General features: G+C 40.9%; 1 protein-coding gene across 3 annotated transcripts in view; it reads left to right on the forward strand.

The window, feature by feature from the left end:
- BLVRA (biliverdin reductase A) overlaps positions 1 to 23,743 on the forward strand; it is a 49,199-nt gene that overhangs the window by 21,211 nt on the left and 4,245 nt on the right. For all 3 annotated transcript variants that reach the window (XM_070467085.1, XM_070467091.1, XM_020913577.2), the window contains 5 exons: positions 8,274 to 8,395; positions 11,381 to 11,500; positions 14,705 to 14,802; positions 19,928 to 20,035; positions 22,322 to 22,493. In XM_070467085.1, the coding sequence (XP_070323186.1) occupies positions 8,274 to 8,395; positions 11,381 to 11,500; positions 14,705 to 14,802; positions 19,928 to 20,035; positions 22,322 to 22,493 (620 nt within the window). The remainder of the gene's footprint in view (positions 1 to 8,273; positions 8,396 to 11,380; positions 11,501 to 14,704; positions 14,803 to 19,927; positions 20,036 to 22,321; positions 22,494 to 23,743) is intronic.

The following is a 23,743-nucleotide window of genomic DNA, read 5'->3' on the forward strand; positions in this document are numbered from 1 at the left end:
TCTTCCCAACCCAGGGATCGAACCCAGGTCTCCCGCATTGCAGGTAGATTCTTTAACAACTGAGCCACAAGGTTTAGTCTCTTTATATTTGGAGATTTCTAGTTATCGTTCTGTTACTGATTTCTAGTTTAATTCCATTGTGGTCTCAGATCAGACACTGTATGATTTCTGTTTTTTTAAACTTGCAGAGGTGTATTTTATAACCCAGAATGTGGTCTGTCTTGGTGAATGTTTTGTGTATGCCTGAGAAGAATGTGCATCCTGCTACTGTTGGGCAAAGCAGACTACCGATGTCAGTTTTGTCCAGTTGATGGGTAGTGTTGAGTGCGAATGTGTCCTTCCTGATTTTTCTGCCTGTTCAATCTGTCCATTTCTGTTAGAGGGGTGTTGGAGTGTGATGCAGCTGTGATTTTGGATTCATCTATTTCTCTTCACAGTTCTTTCAGATTTTTATCTAATGTAGTTTGGTACCCTGTTGTTGGGTGCACACATGTTGGACCTTGTTATGAAATGCCCTTCTTGCAATTGACATAGATACTCCTGCTTTCTTTTGTTTATAATGTTAGCATGGTATATTTGTCTCCGTCCATTTACTTTTAATCCATATGTGTCTTTATATTTAAAGTGGATTCTTATAGGCAACATAGAGTTGAGTGTTGATTTTTGGTCCCCTCCAACAGTCTTTATCTTTTAATTGATGCATTTAGACCATTAACATTCAAAGTGATTACTGATATAGGTGGATTAATATTTGTTATTGTTTTCTATTCATTGACTTTGTTCTTTGGTCCTATTTTTGCCTTCCACTCTTCTTCTGCCTTTTGTGATTTAAACTGAGTATTTTATATGGTCCCATATTCTCTTTTTTCTTAGCATATTGGTTATATTTCATTTTTTAAACTTTTTTGTTGGTTGTGCCAGAGCGTGTGATATACATTCACAACTAATCCAAATCCACTTTCAAATAATAACTGTACCACTTCACAGGTAGTGTGAGTACTGTAAAAATAACAATAATCCCGTCCCTTCTTCTTGTCCTGTGGATCAGTGCTGTCTTTCATTTCACTTATGTATACACATTTACATAAACATAAATATATACATAAGCATAAATAATTCAGTACTTTGTTGCTGTTATTATTTTATCTAGATCAATTAAGAATAAGAAAAGTAAGGTTTGTATTTTACCTTCACTTAGCCCATCTTCCTTTCTTTAAGTAGATCTGAGTTTGTAACCTGTAATATTTTTCTTCTCTCTAAAGAAATCCTTTTAACATTTCTTGCAAGGTAGGTCTCCTACAACAAATTCCCTCTAATTTTCGTTTGTCTGAGAAAATCTTTATTTCTCCTTCACTTTGGAAGGGTAACTTCACAGGGTATAGATTTCTAGGTTGGTAAGTTTTTTCTTCTTGCCACATGAAATCTTTCACTCCATTCTCCTTGCTTGTGTGGTTGTTGAGGAGAAGTTGGATATAATTTTTATCTTTGTTCTGTAGGCAAGGTTTTTTTTCCCTTTGTCTTCTTTTCAGGATTTTTTTTATCTTTGCTTTTCTGTAATTTGAAAATGATATGCCTAAACATCATTTTTGGGGACAGGGCATTTATCCTGTTTGGTGTTCTCTGAACTCCCTAGATCTGTGGTTTGGTGTCTGACATTAGTTTAAGGAAATTCTTGGTCATCATTATTTCAGATATATCCTGTGTTCTTTTCTCTCTTCCTTCTCTTTCTGGTGTTCTCACAGCATCTGTGTTACATCATTTGTAGTTGACCCCCAGTCCTTGGACATTCTCTTCTTTTTTAAGTCTCTGTTCTCTTTGCTTTTCAAGTTTTGGGGGGTTACTATTGAGATATCCTCAGTTTTAGGGATTCTTTGTGGTGGCGTGTCTAGTCTACTAATAAGCCCATAAAAGGCATTCTTCATTTCTGTTACATTGTGTTTGATCTCTAGCATTTCTTTTTTATTCTTTTGCAGGATTCCTCTCAATTTCTTACATTGCCCATCTGTTCTTAGATGTCTTCTATTTTATCCATTAGATCCTTATCATAGTAATCACAGTTGTTTTAAATTCCCAGTCTCAGTAATTTCAACACTCCTGTTATGTCTGGTTTTGATGCTTCTGTCTTTCTTCAGATTGTGTTTTTTGTCTTGTTATGGCTTGTCGTTTTTTCTTGATCTCCAGACATGATGTAGCATATGAAAGGAACTGCTTTAAATGGGCCTCACATGGTGGGCAGGTGTAGGGGGAGGGGACACATTCTACAGTCTCGCGATCAAGTCTCAGTCTTTCTGGTGAGCCTGTGGCTCTGTACTGTGAACCATAGAAGTATTTTTCAGTTTATTTTCCTTCCCCTCTTAGGTAGGGGAATATGGCTAGAGTGGGCTAGAGTTGGGTGTTTCCCTTCTCCCAAATGGAATTCTAGAGAAGCCTGAAGTTTTGTACAGTTGACCCTTGAACAGTACCAGGGTTAGAGATGCTATCTGTATAGTTGAAAATCTGCCTATAACTCATAGTCCACCCTCCATACACACATTTCCTCCATATCCAGAATTCTGCATCCACAGATTCAACCAGATGATCTAGTACAGTGATAATTTAGTATTGAAAAAAGTCTACATACAAGTACTGTTCAAACCTGTGTTGTTCAAGGGTCAACTGTTTTTCCCTACCCTGCAGTCAGTTAGGGTCTAATAATACCCCAGCAGGTTAGGGTCTGGTTAACTAGTTTCCCGTGAGGGCAGTCTCCTTAGGAAGCACTAAGTCCTGGTATATTTCAAGAGTGATGCTTTTACCCAGTCTTGTTGGAAACCTGAGAGGAAATGTCTCCAGTATTTACTATGAGAACCTGGTCAAGCTCCTGGAGCTAAATGTCACGAAATTGAGAGGGTCTTCCTGTGACTGGGTCCCTCTGGAGTTTTTAGGTCTCAGAGTTGTCCACACTGAGCCCCCGGTCATTCATCTGTTACCGTTCAGGCTTTCCTACTGGTTCCTGCTGTGTGTGGTTTCCACCCTTGAGTCTCTTCTCCGCCAAGTTATTCTCTGCATTAGTCCCTGTTTCTCCAGTCATGGGGGCAGCAGTTTGCCTCATGTTCTCACCTCTCTTAAGGATTCTAGAGGAGTTAGCTTTAGTTAGTTTTTCAGGCTGTTTAGCTGTTTATTTGTCAGGGTAGAGCAGCAACTTTCAAGCTCCTTACATGTGAAGTGGGAAACCAGAAGCCTTCATCTGTTTAATTTGCAGTTTCCTTTCAGAATGTGCCTTGATGCCTCATGTAAAATGAACAGACATAGGTGAAATGGTCTAGCAAAGTCATTTTTCTCAAAAATGAAGTTCTTTCCCAGTGAGGAACTCAGTTGTTAATATGTCAGCATTTTCACCCATATCTTGTCCCTTGTTATCAGTTTTGCAAGGGAATGTTGTCTAAACCAAATTTGAATGCACTTTCAGCCAGACACTATGCAAGCCAGGTTTACAAGTGTGTGCATATCATTAATTATTAAAATGGAAAAAGTGACTTGGCTTCTTACAATAAGGAAGCTGTTTCTTAACCTCATGCCTCTTTTAAAGCTAATAGAAACCTATGATCCTCGTTATTTTCTGTAATGTAGTAATTTAGTAGTTAATCTTAGGAATGCCATAAATATTCAGCCTCATAAGGAGATTGCTTGTTTCCTTTTCTGAGTGAAAGAAGAAACAAATATTTGATCAACCTCATAAGGAAGTTGCTTGTTTCCTTTTCTGAGTGAAAGAAAAAGCAAATATTTGATCAGATGTGTATTTTGGCAATTCAGTACAGATTTCTCTAAAGACTGTCCTTCTGCTTTTTGTGTATGAGACTATCAAAAATAAAAATTAAAAGCTAGGCTTGTAACCCAGAAGGCACCAACTGGGCTAAATGGCCTGTGGTCAGTTGGGCATTGTAGCCACAAGCTTAGAACTACATTTCCCAAAGTTCCATCTCATGTGTGAATTTGGCCAGTAAGAGGCGCTCCCGGGAGATTTGGAGGCTGAAGAAAGAAATTTATTCAGAGGGCACAGTTGCTCTTCCAAGCTTTAGGCTGCAGATGCTCTCCTGAGGTCTTGGCTTCCAGGCAAACTCTTGAGAATCACTTGCTTGATTGCAGTAGGAGATGGTCAGTGATGGCTTCTCTGGATTTAGCTCCCTATTGTTTGAAATGGTGATGTAAACCCCTGATTCCCCATGTTAAAACTCTGTGCTTAGATCACATTACTGAATCCTGACTGGTACCTTGAGCAGTTTATAAGTTACGTAACAACAGTAGTACAAAGTCAGGGAGAGAGGAAGTGGAAGTATACTGTTGTAAGGTTCTTAGGTTTGAAATGGTATAACGTTATCTCAGTCATGACTTAGCGACTGAACAACAACTCTCATGAACACAGATGCAAACATTTAAAATAAGATTTTAGCAAATAGAATCAACAGTATATGTAAAGAATAATACATTATGACCAAGTGAGGTTTATCCTAGGAATGAAAGGTGTCATTGTATCAACAGACTTTAAGAAGAAAAATATCACGTGATCATCTCAACAGACACAGAAAAGACACTTGACAAAGTTAGACCATTTATGGTTTTAAAATGTAAGCAAAATATGAATAAATGGAAATATCCACATCCTGAAAAAGGATATCTACATAAAAATCTATAGCCAAGATCATTCTCCATGGTGAAAGAACAAATTATATCCCTGAAGATTAAAAGGTGAGCAAGATTGTCCTCTCTTACTGCTCCTGTTCAAAACCATACCCACCCAGTGCAGTCAGGCAAGAAAAATGAGCAAAGCACATACAGATTGGAAGTAAAATCATCTCTAGTTACATCTGACTGTATGGTCTATGTGGAAAATCTAATAGAATTACCAAAAAAGCTGCTAGAAGTAATAAGTGAGTTCAGCAAGATTGCAAGATGCCAAGTCAGTATACAGAAATCAGTTGTATGTCTGTATACTCACAATGAACAATTGGAAATGGAAGGTAAAGTGTAATTTCATTTATAAATAAAAATTTATAACAGCACTAAAAATCATAAAAATTTAAGTGTAAATTTAACAAAATGGGTGCAGAATCTATCCACTGAAGTGACAGAATGAAAGAAATCAAGGACCTAAATAAATGTATATATATACCATATTCATGGATTAGAAGATTCATTTTACTGAAGATGTTGGGTTTTTTCCTCAAACTTATCCATAAATTCAATATAATCCCACTCAAAATTCTGGCAGGAATTTTTATTTTATTTCATTTTATTTATCTAGTAATTGATTCTAAAATTTATATGTAAAGGCAGGAGAACTAGAATTTTGAAAAAGACAATGAATTCACAGTGATGGACTTCCATACTTACCATAAAACTGTGGCTGATTCATGTCAATGTATGACAAAAACCACTACAATATTGTAAAGTAATTAGCCTCCAACTAATAATAATAAATGAAAAAAAAAAAAACTATAGCAATCAAGACAGCTTCCACCAAGGTACAAAGGCATTTCAGTAGAAAAAGGTTGGTCTTTCTCAATAAATGATATTAGGACAATTGGATATTGTATGCAAATAAAACAAAACAAAAAAGCTTGATGGCTTCCAGAGAAGATGACCCGTGAGCTGGGTTTAAGGACCCAGTATATTTAAAGACAGGCCTGGCATACCCCTGCCTAGTTGTACATAGTTGATACAGCCTGTGAAATGAACAGACGCCTTACCAGTGAAGATTTATAGATGGCAAATAAACACGTGAAACAGTGCTCAACATCATTAGTCATTATGGAACTGCAAATAGAAACCTCAGTGAGAGACCACAACACACCTATTATAATGGCTAAAATAAAAAGAGGAGAAGACCTGATGATACCAGCTGCTGGAGAGAATGCAGAACCTTTCAGACATCAGTGACAAGAATGCAAAACAGTATAGGTATAAAGGTACACTTTGGAAAAAAACAGTTTGGCAGTTTCTCATAAAGTTAAGCCTACACTTGCCCTATGACACAGCAAACTCATACCCAGGTATTTACCCAAGTTAAATGAGAACTCAAAGTAGGACATGACTGTCTACAGCAGCTTTATTCATAATTGAATAAATTATGAATTCATCTGAACCAGCAGCAGCATATTCTTCAGGTGCCAAATGGATAAACAAGCTATTATGACTAGTACTCATAAAAAGAAATGATTGATACATGTAACAAAATAGATAAAAAACACATTGTTTTAAGTGGAAGCCTGACCCAAAAGACTGCATATTGTGATTTCATTTTTATGATATTCTAGAAAAGGCAAAACTACCGGGATGGTAGACAAGTTGAGGGTTGCCTGGCAGGGGAAACAGTTGACTGCAAAGGGGTACAGGTAATTTTGGAGGAGATGATAGTATCTGTATAGATTCTGTATCTTGATTGTGGTAGGTATGTAAGTGTCTGTTGGTCAGAACCCATAGAACTGTACACAAAATGGGTGATCTTTATTATATGCAAAAAAAAAAAAAAAAAAATCTAACTGATAGCATCAGGAAAGGCTTCATAAGGTTTAAGTTGCCCAAATCTTGAAATCTTTGAAGGCATCCCCTTGTGGACAGTAGGGAGAAACTCCTTCCAGGCAAAGAGAACAGGATTTGCAAAGACTCAGGGAAGAAACAGTCCTGTGTTGGAAGGTCTGAAGCCTAAAGTTACACGTGGAGGAGGTGACTGAAAGGCAGGGCTGGAGAAGCAGGCCGGTGCTGAATTGTGGAAGGACTTGTGTTTGGTAGAAAACATGGACTTGGATTTTTTTTCCCCTTCAATTGTTTTCTTACAGACTGTCTCACGGTTTGGGCTGCTGAACAGTGCCACAGAAATTCTCATGAAGTTCGGAGTCTAGAAGTCTGAGATGGGTTGAGATATGGGGGGCCCCCTTAATGGGCTGCAGGCGGCTGACTCCTCATCGTGTCCTCACGTGGGCAGAGAGCAGGGAGAGGAGTCAAGCTGTCCGGTGACTCTTAGGACCAACCCCATTCATGGGGGCTCCTCCCTCATGATTTCATCTCACCCCGATTACCCAGAGGCCTCACCTCCTACTGCCATCATGTTTGGGGGACAGGGATCCCAATATGCCTTTTGAGGGGAGGGAAGCAGTCATTCAGTCTGTAACAGTTGGGGAAAATGAAGAGCTTTCATCAGGGGAAGGACTTAGTTTTCATCTGAAGCATCTGCTCTGGCAGTCCGGGGTACCACCCATGGGAAGGGTGAGACCAGGGGGGGATTTATCAGATCATTAGGCAGGAGGCAAAGAAGTCCTGGGCTAAGACTAGAGCACTGGATGCAGGAAGGGGGGCAAACTGTAGGAAATGGTGACACCAGATGACAAAGGTGAAGGGAAAGGGAATCTAAGGGGGACATTTGAGTTTTTGTGCATGGAGGCATCCAAGAAGAACTGGGTCTGAAGTTTATATATAGAGAGAATTTTTATCAGTTTAGATTATAGTAAGTTGCTATATAACTTGAAAAACTTGAGTTGATTTTTCATTCTAGTACTATATGCATTGTACCCAAATAATGAGTAAGCTCTCACAGTAGGGTGAGAGTGACATTAGTTGGAACCCAGAAAGCCAGGGTGGTGAGGGGTCTGAATAAGGTCACCATGTGCCCATGTGCGCTGTCCCCCTGAATCTCACTGAGCACTGTCACTTCTGTATGACTCTCTGTTACCTTAGATTTGCACGTCCACTGGAGGAGAGAGAGAGGGAGGACAGAGGTACCAGACTAGGGCTGGGTACAGCTTCAAGATGAAGATCTCTCATTAGCGGGGAGGTGGCAGTAGAAGTGGGTGGAGAGCCAAGTGTGCAAAGAGCCTTTTCCATGGATAACACAGGTCAGAGCAGCCATAGAAATATTTTGGGGGGAGCTGACTTCTCTCCATCCTTGCATTTCAGGGAGTCTCATTCCTCCTCCCCTGCTGTGGCTTCCATGATCCGTGTTGGCTCCTGGCTTGCTTGTCTGGTCCCTCACTGGTCTTGCCCACGTGTCTGTTTTGCTGTTCTGTGCTATCTGCCCAGACTGTTGTGTTTGGGGGGTGTTCTTTTAGATTTTGATAAATGTTTGTTGGATTTTAAATTTTGTCAGAATGAAAAATATTTGGTCTTTTCAGTTGATATTGTACTCAAGCCAAACAAGCTCAGCATCTATACACGGCAGGGGGGGGACACAAATACTCAAGTTAAACATTGTAAGTATGAGCCTGGACCATTTTTAAACCCCACCTTGATCCTGTGTGTTTCAGCCCGAGAGGAAGTTTGGGGTGGTGGTGGTCGGCGTCGGCAGAGCTGGCTCCGTACGGATCCGGGACCTGCGGAATCCACACGCTTCCTCGGCGTTCCTGAACCTGATTGGCTTCGTGTCCAGGTGGCTTTGCTTTATGCCCTGTAATTCCCCGGGAGCTGGGTGCATGGATTACGGTTCTCCAGACCCCAGAGAGAGCAAGTCAGCTCAGGGGTCATTCCAGGGAACTGTGCAGGGTCAGCCCCACAAGATCTCAGACAGGTCTGGGAACTAGAGTGCTGGCCCTGCAACCGGGATGTGCAGTGAGTCATCCTATAGGGGACTGCAAAGGCCGAGGCGGGGGAGGTGAGCACCGGGCCTGATGGTGACAGGAGGGGCACAGTGAACACACGTGGGTTGGCCTGAAAGAAGGCTTGAGGTGTGTTCCATCAGTTAACCGTGACAGCCTTCCCAGGGCCCTGGGCTTTGTAAGCCTGACCAGTTATTTGACATCAATGCCAATATCAACCTACTTGACAGATACAGAAGCTGAACCACAGAGAGGTTAAGTAATTTGCCTGATGTTACACAGCTGGAAAAATCGAAGAACTGAACAATAGCGCACGTCTATCTGATTCCAAAGCCTGGCTTTTAAATACCATATATTCATTTCCCCTATGATAATTCTTTTTTTTTTTTCCCCTATGATAATTCTGAACCCCGCTTTTAAAGATTATCATTTATTTCCTGTAACTCAGCCAAAACCTAACTTTCACTGCTTTTCTTCTTCCCTTAGTCACCCTCAGCTCCTCCTTGACGCCCACCACTTCCACACACACTACTTACAAAACTCACACCACGTAACGTCAGTTATCAGCAGTCATTGTGAACCGGAGGTGGGCCCTGTATCAGCCCAGGCATTGGGACAGACAGCAAGTCAGGCAGGTCTCTGCTTCTTAGTGTTTTAGAGAAATCACCTAAATGTCAGTACGAGCATAAGTAACCATCATGATGGTCCATGTAGAGTTTCTTTCATATTTTAATTTATGGGACCTGCTTTCTTCCCGTTTGTCTGTCTTAGAACCTAGCCCTTCCTTAAGGACTTAAAGTGAATTTGGGGGCACAGAGGCAACCCAGAAGTGCTGGCACCCTGTCCTTGGTCAGTCTTCCCCTCCCAGGAGGATTCTAAGGGAGCAGCACAGATGGGAGACTTGATATCATGATTAGCGGTACTGTTCCTCCCCCTGCTCCCCTGCCTGCGTCTGGGGTCTCATGTACAAGGGCTTCGGGCTGAAGTGGGGCTTCTGCTTCCCTATCAGCCTTCCTCTGCCAGCTGATGACATGCCTAACCTACCCAGGTCCCATAGGATGACCAGCTCACCCTCCCTTCCTCTCACTTTACCAGCCCCCTGCTGTTACCACACTGTCCCCTTGCCACATGCTCTGTTCCTCACAACCTACCTGCTGAGACCTGTCACCTCCCCAGGAACCCTCTTCTGAAACCCTAAACTGGATGTTCCTTGCCTTCCTGGAATCTCCCACTTGTACCCCTGGCATAGCATCCCTCCGGTTATTTTTATTTGGCCATGCTGCACAGCATGTGGGATCTTAGTTCCCCAACCAGGCATTAAACCCGTGCCCCCTGCATTGGAAGCACAGAGGTTTAACCACTGAACCACCAGGGAAGACCCCACCTATTAGTCTTGTGTTGTGGTTATGTAGTCTCTTCCTCTCTCTATCAGACCGAGCTTGCTAGAAGCTGAAGACTTTAGTTCATGCCTCACTGTTGCAGAATCCAGTAATCGAGAAACCCAGCACCACACTTGGAGAATTGGAGAACTCAAGTTTATTATGCCGGTGGACCCAGAGGAGTTAACATTCTAAGCTCTGAGCCCCGAGTAAAGGGGTTACAGAGTTTCTATAGACAGACTATAGTGGGCAACTCTAGCTGCTACTAGGCTGGTTTAAGGGGTTTCATTAGCACAGGAACAGCAGTCAAGATGGGGAGGGGGATGCCAGACCTTAACATGGACAGGCATGATTAAGCAGGTTGGCAGAGTTGGGCAATTGTTCTGTTGGGCAGAACAGGACAAGGGTGAGTGAGATAAGCTCCAGTTCCTGGTGTTGTCTTTCTGAGACTACATGACCTATATGATCCAGACTTTGCAAGCAGCAAGATGAGTTACAGAGGCAGAACGAGCAGGAGGTTATGTAAAATTTTAACTTTTCCTCTTCACCACATCTTCCCTACTGGAAAGGCACAGGGAGGCAAGCGGGAGGCATTGGTCAGACCAAGCAGTGCAGATGGGTGGCTCCCACAGGAAAGAACCTACCAGGATGTTCTTCAGCAGCCAAACTCCCCCAGCTGCCCTCTGGCTGCTGCCACTCAAGGGGGCTCTGCGCTGCCCCAAGCCTCCTGCCAGCTGCCCCATTTCCTCTGTGACAACCTTTGTTGGAGGACTGCTCCTCTGCTCCAGCCTCAGCCCCAGGGCAGCCGGGACCCTCTGCTGTTCTAAAGCAGGGGTCCTTCTACTGTGTGGGAGTCAGGAGGCTCAGGCTCCTGTCCTTGCCCTACTACCAGTGAGCTGTGGAGCCCCTGCCTCTCTGGGCTTTGTCAGCTCAGCTATAAAGGAGGCAGTGACGCCCACCTTCTGCTTGACGGACACAAGGCCGTGATGTACGTGGAGGAGCTCAAAGCCCCACAGCACTGTGCCCCGCAGAGGTGTTAGAGTCTTGGATCTGGATTAGGTTTGGTAGTCCTAGTGTCTGGCCAAGTGCTTGGAGCTGGCAGTGACCGTAGAGATTACTTCTTATGAGATAACAAGAGATCTGTTCTTTTTATTTATTTTAGAGATGACGTAAATTCAAAGGCTCCCACGTCGTACAGGCTGTTAGCAGTGGTAGCAGGACTCGATGCCAGTTCCCCGATTCCTTACTCTGTGCTGGAGGTTCTGTCTGTTACTCTGTACTGGAAGTGCCCTGGAAATGAGATGGGAGAAACTGCTTTCTTCGTTTCCAAAAACTGATCACCAGGACATTGTTGGGAGCTGGGGAGCAGGATGGCACTCATTTATTGTCAGCCGATGTTCTGCCTGCTTTGAGTTCCACTTGTCTGTCCTTCTCAAACAGACGAGAGCTGGGGAGCATTGATGAGGTGCCGCAAATTTCTCTGGAAGATGCTCTTTCCAGTCAAGAGGTCGAGGTTGCTTTTATCTGCAGTGAGAGCTCCAGCCACGAGGACTACATCAGGTGGGTATTCAAGTCCTCACCTTGCACAGTAGTATAGGACAGTGAAAATACCTGGGCTGACATCTTACACAGGGATCTTAATAATCAGGGGGATGGATCCAGGGCTTTAAAAAATTGTCATCAAAATGTTAACTCTCACTATGGGTTATAAAGGTATAAGGACATGAAAAATATAGTAGAACTAGTATTTAGTTCACCATAATTTAAAACATTAGACACATTAAGAATTAAAGTGCTTTATTTCATTGTAAAAAATTTATTGAGATTAGTTTGACTAGTGCCTGCCTTCTTAGAATCTGCCTACAATGTGGAAGACCTGGGTTTGATCCCTGGGTTGGGAAGATCTCCTGGAGAAGGGAAAGGGTACCCACTCCAGTATTCTGGCCTGGAGAATTCCATGGACAGAGGAGCCTGGCAGGCTATAGTCCACCAGCCGCAGAGTCAGACACGACTGAGCGACCAACATTTGCCTTCTTCTCAGTATATAACTTAGGATATGGAGCCAGTGTCTTTTTTGTGTCTTGGAGAAATGCCATAGTTCTTTCAGCTTCCAACATTTTATCCTTTGCACTTTAAACAATGTGAAATCTCTCTGAGAATATCTCTAGGACTTCTTTAATAGGAAGTGTTTTTTGCCATGAGATGATTAAGGAAATAGTGGTGGTGTAAGATTGGGGAGGTCGCATTATATTCATATAGAGAAATGAAATGTTTCCCCCACACATACCCTACCTTTGAATGCTCCACCTTTGAATGCAAAACCTAGAGCTCTCTAGGCATTTGGTGGAATGGAGCCTGGAAGGAAGAGCCCCATGGGAGACCTGGCAGCTAACAAGGTGCTGCCACCTGCCCATGGAGCTCAGCTTTCTGTTTAGGTCCTGACATTAAACCACAGCTACTTGCACAGTGTGGTTGCCCAGAAGTCAGCTGCTCTCTCTTTATAACACTCACTCTAAATGTGGACAGATGCACCTTTACGTGGATCCCCTTTTTGGCACCAGAGAAGACCTGAACGAAGGTATCATATAATTCCCATACTTATGTTTGTCCCCTAGAATATCTGGAGCATAAAAGCCAGACTTCTGAGCACAGCAGTCTGGGTCCTTCCTTTACATCAGACTCCCAGCTCCTCTTAGGACCTCGTTTCTCTCTCCCTCCCCTCCCCTGCCACATAGAAATGCTGAAATTCACACCATGTCTCAATGGACAAAGCCCCATAAATGCCCAAGCCCCTGCCTATGCTGCTCATCGTGAAACACCCTCATCCCCTGGCACCTGGAAAATGCCTGTTTACACTTCAAGACCCAGTTCAGAGCCTTAGTGAAATGTTTTCCAATTGCCTCAGACAGAGCTGGCTGCCATATTTTGTAGTCTTTATTTATAGCTCTCATGTGGTAATGGAGCTAGTAGAGGTGATAGAATTCCAGTTGAGCTATTTCAAATTCTAAAACATGATGCCGTGAAAGTGCTGCACTCAATATGCCAGCAAATTTGGAAAACTCAGCAGTGGCCACAGGACTAGAAAAGGTGAGTTTTCATTCCAACCCCAAAGAAAGGCAATGCCGAAGAATATTCGGACTACCACACAATTGCGCTCATCTCACAAGCTAGTAAAGTAATGCTCAAAATTCTCCAAGCCAGGCTTCAACAGTGTGTGAACTGTGAACTTCCAGATGTTCAAGCTGGATTTAGAAAAGCCTGAGGAACCAGAGATCAAATTGCCAATATCCGTTGGATCATCAAAAAAGCAAGAAAGTTCCAGAAAAACATCTACTTCTGCTTTATTGACTACGCCAAAGCCTTTGACTGTGTGGATCACAGCAAACTGGGAAATTCTTAATGAGATGGGAATACCAGACCACTGACCTACTTCCTGAGAAATCTGTATTCAGGTCAAGAAGCAACAGTTAGAATTGGACATGGAACAACAGACTAGTTCCAAATCGGGGAAGGAGTACATCAAGGCTGTATAATGTCACCCTGCTTATTTAACTTAAATGCAGAGTACATCATGAGAAATGCTGGACTGGATGAAGCACAAGCTGGAATCAAGATTGCTAGAAGAAATATCAATAACCTCATGCAGATGGCACCACCGTTATGGCAGAAGAGTGAAAAAGTTGGCTTAAAGCTCAACATTCAGAAAACTAAGATCATGGCATCTGGTCCCATTACTTCATGGCAAATAGATGGTGAAAAGTGGAAACAGTAACAGACTTTATTTTTGGGGGGCCCCAAAATCACTGCAGACAGTGACTGCAGCCATGAAATTAAAAGACGCATGCTCCTTGGAAGAAAAGTTATGACCAACCTAGACAGCATATTAAAAAGCAGAGACATTACTGTGCCAACAAAGGTCCATCTAGTCAAAGCTATGGTTTTTCCAGTAGTCATGTATGGATGTGAGAGTTGGACGATAAAGAAAGCTGAATGCCGAAGAATTGATGCTTTTGAACTGTGGTGTTGGAGAAGACTCTTGAGAGTCCCTTGGACTGCAAGGAGACCCAATCAGTTCATCCTAAAGGAAGTCAGTCCTGAATATTCATTGGAAGGACTGATGCTGAAGCTGAAACTCCAATACTTTGGCCACATGATGCAAAGAACTGACTTATTGGAAAAAACCCTGATGCTGGGAAAGATTGAGGGCAGGAGGAGAAGGGGACGACAGAGGATGAGATGGCTGGATGGCATCACCAACTTGATGGACTTGAGTTTGAGTAAGCTCCAGGGGTTGGTGATGGACAGGGAGGCCTGGTGTGCTACAGTCCATGGGGTCACAAAGAGTCAGACATGACTGAGTGATTTTCAGTCACTGCCCAAGGACTGCAGCACACCAGGCCTCCCTGTCCATCACCAACTCCCAGAGTTGGGAACTGACTGTGGCAATAGACAATTTACCTGTTGACATGGCTGTATTTCTCCTCCAGAATAACTGGTAAATAGTACCTGGTTGGATATATCAGTGGATGAATGGGTGAATGTTCAAGTGATGACATAACTAGAAAACCTTTCTCTTACTGCTTAGTAGAAAATAGCATGAGATGCAGTTCGTCCTCCCCATCCCCTGGCCCTGAGTCTCATCTGCATTCTGTCATGACATTTACATGGAGACTTGTGTGCATTTTTCATAGTCTGTCATGCAGGGTACTTAAGCAAAACTTAATTGAAGTGCATTTTATCTGTATTTATCCCTCTTTTCCAAAGGCAATTCCTGAATGCTGGAAAGCATGTCCTTGTGGAATACCCCATGACACTGTCTTGGGTGGCAGCTAAGGACCTGTGGGAGTTGGCCGAGCAGAAAGGTGATGTATGTTCTGTGCATCTGGGGCATACACCCTCTTACTTAGAATTCCTGCCTCTAAGACTTCTATGGTACCATCTTTATGCCTTATAAGCAACCCTGTGTCAGACATGTTACCGGTCCTATGGGCCCCCAGCCCAGTCCTCATACTGTAGGCACATAAAGAGCGGGGTGGGGTGTGTTTGTGGAGGAACAACAGGGCAGAGGGATGGGTGGGAACTTGCAGACTTTTGTTCAAGACTTACCAGCTTCTTTTACTCTCATGAAAAATATTAATTAGCTTCCACTTAGGCTAATATTATATTATCTTGCTTTTATTCATGTGATACTTGTATTGCTAATGGAAAAGTGCCTAGGAGGGTAATTGATTGTCTGATGTGCACAGTTTATAGTTTTTGTTGTTTCTCAAGAGGAGCACCATTTATTAATACTGGGAACTTGGAAACTTTTCTAAGCATATGTTATTTTGCTTAGTTCTCTTAGAAATCCTTGGAGGTAGGTATTTTCTCTAGCTTATATATAGGAATCCATGGCTCAGAGAAGTCAAAAATTTTTCTACCAGAAATGGAGCATAACCTTCAAAAATTGTGTGCCTGTAACTTATATAATATTGTACACCTACTATACTTTTTAAAAAAGTTTTGTACCAGGTCACAAAGCTAGTAATATGACCACTAAATGAGAGGTGGAGATTTTATTTCAATCCTTTTGGGCTCTGAAGTCCACATTTTTCCCTCTGAGCCTTGCTGAACACCACAACTAGAGAGAAGCCCACATGCCACCACTAAGACCTGATACAGTCAAATATAGAGAAATATTTTTTAAAAGACATATAGTCCAATGAAATAGAATAGAGAGTTCAGAAACAAACCCTTGTGTATATAGATGGTCAAGTGATCTTTGACAAGGGTCTTTGAGATCACACAATGGGGGAATGGACAGTCTCTTTAACAGAAAGTGTTGGGAGAGATGGATAGCCACATGGAAAAGAATGAAGTTGTACCTTTACCTTATACCTTTTTAACTCATACAGCCCTAAATTTAAGATGTAAAACTATAAAACTCCTGGAAGAAAATGTAGGGGAAAGCTTCTGGACATTGGCCATGGCAGTGACTTTTTTCTGGATGTGACACCCAAAGTACAAAAGCAAAAGTAGACATGGGATTTTGCACTAAACTAAAAAAAGCTTCTACACAACAAAGGAGACAATCAACAGAGTGACAAGGCAATCTACAGAATGGGAGAATGTATTTGCAAATCAGGTAGCTGATAAGGGTTAATATCCAGATTATATAAAGAGCTCTTAACACTCAACAACAACAATAAAAAACCTGATTTTAAAATGCACAAAGAACCTGAATAGGTACTTCTCCAAAGAAGATTTACAAATGGTCAAAAGAAGCATACAAAAAGATGCTCATTGTCACTAATGATTATCACACTGGAGAAAGGCCTCAAGAGTACTCTACATGTGGGAAATATTTTACAAGCAAATCTGTTTGAACACTGGAGAATTCACACTAGAGAAAGGCATAGATGTACAGGGAATTTTCAATTTTCTTGTTCAGTATAGGGTCACTGGAGGAAACTGAGGGGCCATCAGTCTGAATTGGATCTCATTTCCAAGTGCCTCTGAGAGCAGCCTGAATTTTTCCGTTACTCAAATTAGAGATTATAGGGTATTGAGGCACTATTGAAGGGCGTGTTTTTCTCAAGTCTAAAAGAACCATATTTCGTGATGTCCACAGTTCTTTGAGCTAATGTTGCTGTTTGTAAGACCGTTGGGTCCAGGGAAACCATAATTGGTACAGAAACTTATATGGCAGTTGGTAAAGAATCCACCTGCTAGTGCAGGAGATGCAAGATGCGAGTTCAATCCCTGGGTCAGGAAGATCTCCTGGAGAAGGAAATGGCAACTCGCTCCAGTATTCTTGCCTGGAAAATTCCATGAACAGAGGAGCCTGGTGGGCTACAGTCCATGGGGTCACAGAGAGTCGGACACGACTGAGCAACTGAGCACACATCACTAATGATTAAAGGAATGCAAATCAAAACTGCATTGAAATATCTCCTCAAACCCATGAAGATAGCCACTATTAAAAAAAACACAAAACGAAACTGGGACTTCCCTTTTGGTCCAGTAGTTAATACTCCAAGCTTCTATGCAAGGGGCACAGGTTTGATCCCTGGCAAGGGAACTAAGATCCCATATGCCATACCGTATGGCCAAAACAAAACCAAAAAACAAAACAAAACAACAAATGCTGGTTAGAGTGTGGAGAAATTAATTAGAGCTCTTGTGCCCTATTGGTGGGAATATAATATGGTTCAGCCACTCTGGAAAACTCTATGGAGGTTTCTGAAAAATTTATAAATAGAATTACCATATGATCCAGCAATCCCAGTTCTGGGTATATACTGAAAAGACTTTAAAGGATTTGGAAGAGATATTTGCACACTCTGGTTCATAGCACATTATTCACAATAACCAAGAAGTGGAAACAATTCAGATGTCCATTGATGAATGAATTAATAAAGAAAATGTGGTGAATATATACAGTGGAATATTATTCAGCCTTAAGGAAGAAGTGAAAAAAAAAGTGGAAAAAAAAAAGAAAGAAGTGAATCTTGTCACAAGCTACAACATGGAAGAATCTTAAGAATATTATGGTAAGTAACATAAGGTAGTCACAAAGAGATTATATGAAGTATCTAGAATAGTGAAATTTGTAGAATCAGAAAATAGAAGGATGGCTGCTTGGTGTGGAGGAATAGAGGGAGTTATTTTAGTTAGGTACAAAATTTCAGTTTTACAAAGTGAAAAAGTTCTAAAGATCTTTTGTACAACAGTGTCCTTATAGTTAATACTACTGAAAAATGGTTAATATGGTAAATCTTATATTATGTGTTTTACTACAATTTTTTAAAAAGCTAAATAAATTTAGAAGAATCAGAGCAATCAAAATTGAAGAGAGGATTTAACCTCAAGTGGAATGTTGATGCACAATAATTAAAAGCCCCAAATGCAACATCATTAATTTAACAATTTGGGCAAGTCAAAATACGTATCAAAGAATAGTAAAAAGCTCAGATCTTTTGTAAACCTAATTTTACAGAAATACATTAAAAAATTATTTTGTACAGAAGTGTTCATGCCAACATTTTAAGAACAAAAATTGGCACACAATTCAGTATTCAAAAGAGAATGGTTAATGGTTAATTATGGGTATTTTCATCTGATGAATACTATTCAGGCTCTAAAAGTCATAGATTCTTACTGTCATAAAAAAGGTACATGATACATGACTAAATACAAAACAGGTTACAGAACTACATGTAGTTTCACTTTAAAACAAATATAGATGTGTGGACAATTTGTTTTAATAGTGGTTATTTCTTGATAGTGGTATTTTGGATTATTTTATTTACTTTCTATTTTTCTTTATTTTTCACGTTTCCTATAATGAGCATAATTTGTTTTAATAATATGAAATAACACATTTTTAAAAATTGTTAAGAAGGTACTAAATTGTATATACAGTGTAGCCCCCAAAAACAAAAACAAATTTTAAAAAGTTACACATAATTTGGACAAATCCCTAGAGAAGTTTAAATATTTAATGTAAAGGAGAGAAAAATTAAGATATATTAAAAGCTCTCCATAGAAAGAGAAAATAAATTTATGTTATATTGCTTCTGCTGGTAGGGGGTAGAATTATAGAGATGGAGAGCTCATCTTCATACAAGAAAGAGTTTTCTAAGAATCATAACTGTTCCAACATATTTACCCAGGACGCCATAGAAAATAGTTTCAGCATTAGGTATCATACAGTTGACTACTACTTGGTTAAGGGTACTCTTTGCATTTTAAATATCACAAATAGAATGGAAAATCATATTTTTGTTTTCATGGGCACACATAAAATGAATCTCTAGCCCCATCTGTTACCCCACCAATCAGATGGGATAGCTTGCCAAGTCTGACTTAATTAAGTAACAAGTGAGATAAGCTTTTCTAGCACTTGTGTCTGTGGTTAAACTAGTTACAAATCACGAACCCTATGACACAAGAATTTCTGAGAAGTACAAAAATTTTATTTCTTCTACAAAAATAGCTCTGAACAGGCTAACACCAAAGCCACTGAAGAAATTGAATAATAATTCTGGTGTTCATCTGATTATCTGAGTTTTTGTAATTTGAGATAGAATTTCCTTGTGATAAATTCAGAGATTTTAGGTGCAGAGTTAAATGAGTTTGGACAGAGTATACCCACGGTGACACTGATTGTCTACTACCAAACTTCCTTTCCAATTATCCCTGGGATCTGAGACCTTTCCTGTATTGCTTAAACATCAGTGTCAACATCATGTCACATATACCGGAGGGAAAAAAAAGCAAAGGTAACAAAATGACAACAGTGATGAACTGGTAGCATTCTGAGTGGTTTCATTTTTTTCTTTATTCTCTTTCACATTTTCTCAATTTTCTACAATGATGTGAATTTACATTTATACTTTAAAACTAAAAATAATTTTGTTTTTACCGTATGATCACAATCATGAAAAATAATTCATAGCCGAATGACAAAAGGGAAATAAACCAATATCTTAGTAGTGGTTCTTTCTGGTAAATAGGATCATGGTATTTTTACTTTTCATTTTCCTCCCGAATTTAAAAACACTTATTATTTCTAAGATAAACAAAACACCCTATTTTGGAAGATGAGGCCAAAATGGTTCTTGAGAATTTCATAAATTACTAGCTATTTTAGAAAGCTGCTGAAATATGTGTGAGAAAATGAATGAGTTGAGACTTCAGGTCCATTAATTGCAAGCTGCCCTTTCATTTTCTCCTAAGAAGTTCTTATTTCATAATCCATGATTGTTTCTGGCTTGCTCTCATATTTTTGTTGCTATAACTATTTGTTTTGTTGAAGATTATTTATTTGAAATAATAACAGACTTACAGAAGAGTAGTAAATATAATACAGTACAGAGAACTATTTTTTCTTGAATCATATAAGAGTAAGTTGCCCAACTGATTCCCTAATAATTTCATGTGTGTATCCTGCAAATAACACAGTTGGTAATAACTGCCTTTTTCACTCCATCCTTGTCATGACAGGGAAGGTCTTGCATGAGGAGCATGTTGAACTCTTGATGGAGGAGTTTGCATTCTTAAAGAAAGAAGTGGTGGGGAAGGACCTGCTGAAAGGGTCTCTCCTCTTCACAGGTCAGTCCTTGGTGGGATCACAGGTCATGTGTGACTGGTAAGGCGGGGTGGGGTGAGGTGGGGAGGCTGAGTTCTTTCCTAGCTCTCTAGGATGTGAGCTTGGATTCATTTCTACCAAAGAGTCTCTGCGGGCCGATTTAATTTTCCCAAATAGCCACAGACAATAAAAGTACCTATTTTACTTCTTTCCTCAAATGAGATTTGATTGCTTGGTAGGCCTTGGGTAAAATATGTGTTAGAAATCTGAAGTGCATTTATACTTTTGGCCCAGTCAATTAGGCAGAAGCTTCTCATGAAATCCTGACAAATTGGAGATTATATTCCACAGGTTAAAAGTGAAAGCTCTCTTTTAAAAAGGACTGAGAAAAAGGTTCCTTGGAGAAGAGAATATTTTTATACTTCTCTATGCAGCAAATAGAATATGCATAGCCCCTTCCTTCCTCCAACAAGTTATCAAAACATTAGCTGCAGCCAAAATATCTGATCTACTATATGTTCAGCCGTTTATGTTGGTCTTTCTGGGAGCACCTCCACTAGCAGTAGGAAATGAACAACCTGGAGCTTCCAGCTCTGCAGTCTCCTTTGGGCGGACTCCTTAGATTTGTCTGTACCCTAAGGCATTAGCAGTAGGAAATAAACAAGCTGGAACTTCCAGCTCTGCACCCTAAAGCATCTGGGCTACCTTTCCCGAGGACGTGCATTACAGGAAGGAAAGTCTGACATTGTCGAGTGGGAAAATCATTCATCTCCACGAATTTCCAGAAAATACAGTGGAATCTCATTTCAGAATCCGTCTTCATCCTTTATTGTATTCCTTTTTGTATGTTTTAAACTCTTTATTTTATATTGGAGGATAGCCATGAAACAATGTGTGATAGTTTCAGGTGGACAGCAGAGGGACTTAGTCATACAGATACATGTATCCATTCTCGCCCAAACTCCCCTCCCATGCAGGCTGCCATACCATTGAGCAGAGTTCCCTGTGCTGTACAGTAGGACTTTGTTGGTTATTCATTTTAAATATGGCAGCGTGTACATGTCAATCCCAAACTCCCTGTCTCATCCCTGCTCTCTTCCCCGCTGTAGAAGTTCATTCTCTAAGGCTGTGATCCATCTTCATCCTTTAAAATGACCACCTAATGAGCGTTGTGGCAACAAATAATAATAACCATTAATCTGCACAAGGAATTGTGCTAAGTATGTGACATGCATTATTTCATGTTTAAGTCATAGGATAATCCCATAAAGTGGGTATTCATTACCCCTGTCATACAGATTGTTTTTAATGAAGCTCAGAGGTGGGTAGCTTCACAAAGTTGACCCAACATTTATGACTCTGGGGCTCAGATTTGTGACAGCTGCTCAGTCCTCTGCCAAGAGCAGGAGCAGACGGTAACCAGCCCAGAGGGAGCTGCGTTTCCTGTGTAAGTTTGACACTTAGGTCCTAGTGATTTCAAACCATGTTGTCTATGAAATTTACAGTCTTGGTTTGCTACTGTTTACCTTTTTTTTTTATTTGCTTGTGATTTTCTTTAGAACATACTCATAATTATGAGTTGTTTTAAGTCAGTATCAAGTTACAAAAAATCTGTGGTTTAAAGATCAGTGAAACAGATATGAAATCTTATAAATTCAAGTTATGTTTAAAATTTAGACTGGGAACAGAGGGGAGCAGCATCTTGACCATGTTTCTCACCCAGATCCTCATCCTCTTCGGAATGTACTGTTGTACCTGAGATGATAGATATTGAAGTCTAAGAAAACACCACTGTATCAATTTTCTTGATATTGATATAGTCTACAGGTATTACTGTTTTCTTCACAGCTATCATGATTCCTTCACCCTCTTATAATTTACACAGTTATATATTTATAGAAATATAGGCTTGCAGGACTAAAATATGTTAATTCTTCTTTTGCTTCAAGTTACTAAGGGAATATATATGTATATGTGTGTACCATATATATATTTGTGTATATATATATACACACACACATACACACACAACATATACACGTTAGAAGCCTGAAACATTTTTCTTTCCCTGTGGACCAGATAACCTACAATTTCCAATGAAATATTTTATTTTACCAACAAACTGAATTTCAAAAGCAGGAGCAAAGGGAGACATTTTTCTGAAAGTCTCCATGAGAATCATCTCGGGTACCCCCGCCATAAGGCCAGGTTGTGTGTCCTGATCCCCAGCCACATCTGCTGGCTCCCTGTCACCCCCTAGTTGTCAGCCTTTCCCCTCCAATCCCCGTCTTGTCTGTGATTCCCCACAGCTGCCCCATTGGAAGAAGAGCGGTTTGGCTTCCCTGCATTCAGCGGCATCTCTCGCCTGACCTGGCTGGTCTCCCTCTTCGGGGAGCTTTCTCTCGTGTCTGCCACTTTGGAAGAGCGAAAGGAAGACCAGTATATGAAGATGACCGTGTGCTTGGAGACAGAGAACAAAAGGTAGGTCAGGAAAAGCTGTGAGGAAGGGGCAACATAAGGACATGCTTGTGGGTTCATGAGGGAGAATTTGGGGAGACCCAGGGACCTGGACCCCCACCCCCGACTCCAGAAGAGCCATCTGCTTCTGCAGTGGAACAGGTGCTGAAATTTCACTTATGTTGCTTCACACCATCCTCCTAGTTGCCCCATAAGGTTAAGAGAAGCATACAGATCTGATATGTTAGATACATTTAGATCAGAAGAGCCCCCAAATGGCTCACAATTAAACAATCTGGCAGTCAGAAGCACTTTACAAAGGAAGAACACTCTAGTAATGAAGATGCCCCAAGGAACTCCCTTGGAATTGTGGCATCCAATTCTAATTTTCCCTGTGGGAGCCCTGGAGAAGGAAATGGTAACCCACTCCAGTATTCTCGCCTGGAGAATTTCATGGACAGAGGAGCCTGGTGGGCTATAGTCCCTGGGGTCGCAAAGAGTCAGACATGACTGAGCCACTCAGACACAACACACAGATAGCAATATCTAAGCCACACAGTAAGCAATATCAGATACAGGAGCAAAAGTCCAGTTACATCTGTGACCTGCATTCATTCCAACATTTTATTGTGAAAGTTGCAGGCATTGGTGAAGTTTTTTTTTTTTTTTTTTTCCAATTATTTTTATTAGTTGGAGGCTAATTACAATATTGTAGTGGTTTTTACCTTACATTGACATGAATCAGCCATGGATTTACATGTGTTCCCCATCCCGATCCCCCCCCCTCCCGCCTCCCTCTCCATCCCATCCCTCTGGGTCTTCCCAGTGCACCAGCCCTGAGCACTTGTCTCATGCATCCAACCTGGGCTGGCGATCTGTTTCACCCTTGATAGTAGACTTGTTTCAATGCTGTTCTCTCAGAATATCTCACCCTCGCCTTCTCCCACAGAGTCTAAAAGTCTGTTCTGTACATCTGTGTCTCTTTTTCTGTTTTGCATATAGGGTTATCGTTACCATCTTTTAAAATTCCATATATATGAGTTAGTATACTGTATTGGTGTTTATCTTTCTGGCTTACTTCACTCTGTATAATGGGCTCCAGTTTTGTCCATCTCATTAGAACTGATTCAAATGAATTCTTTTTAATGGCTGAGTAGCATTGGTGAAGTTGAAAGAACTCTGCAGTGAGCATCTGTACATAGATCTTGCCATTAACATTGTACTCAGCTTGCCTGTATCATGCCCAGCTCTTTATCAGCTTTATCACATCATAC

This window comes from Odocoileus virginianus, chromosome 1 (assembly GCF_023699985.2).
Source record: "Odocoileus virginianus isolate 20LAN1187 ecotype Illinois chromosome 1, Ovbor_1.2, whole genome shotgun sequence".
Taxonomy (NCBI): domain Eukaryota; kingdom Metazoa; phylum Chordata; class Mammalia; order Artiodactyla; family Cervidae; genus Odocoileus; species Odocoileus virginianus.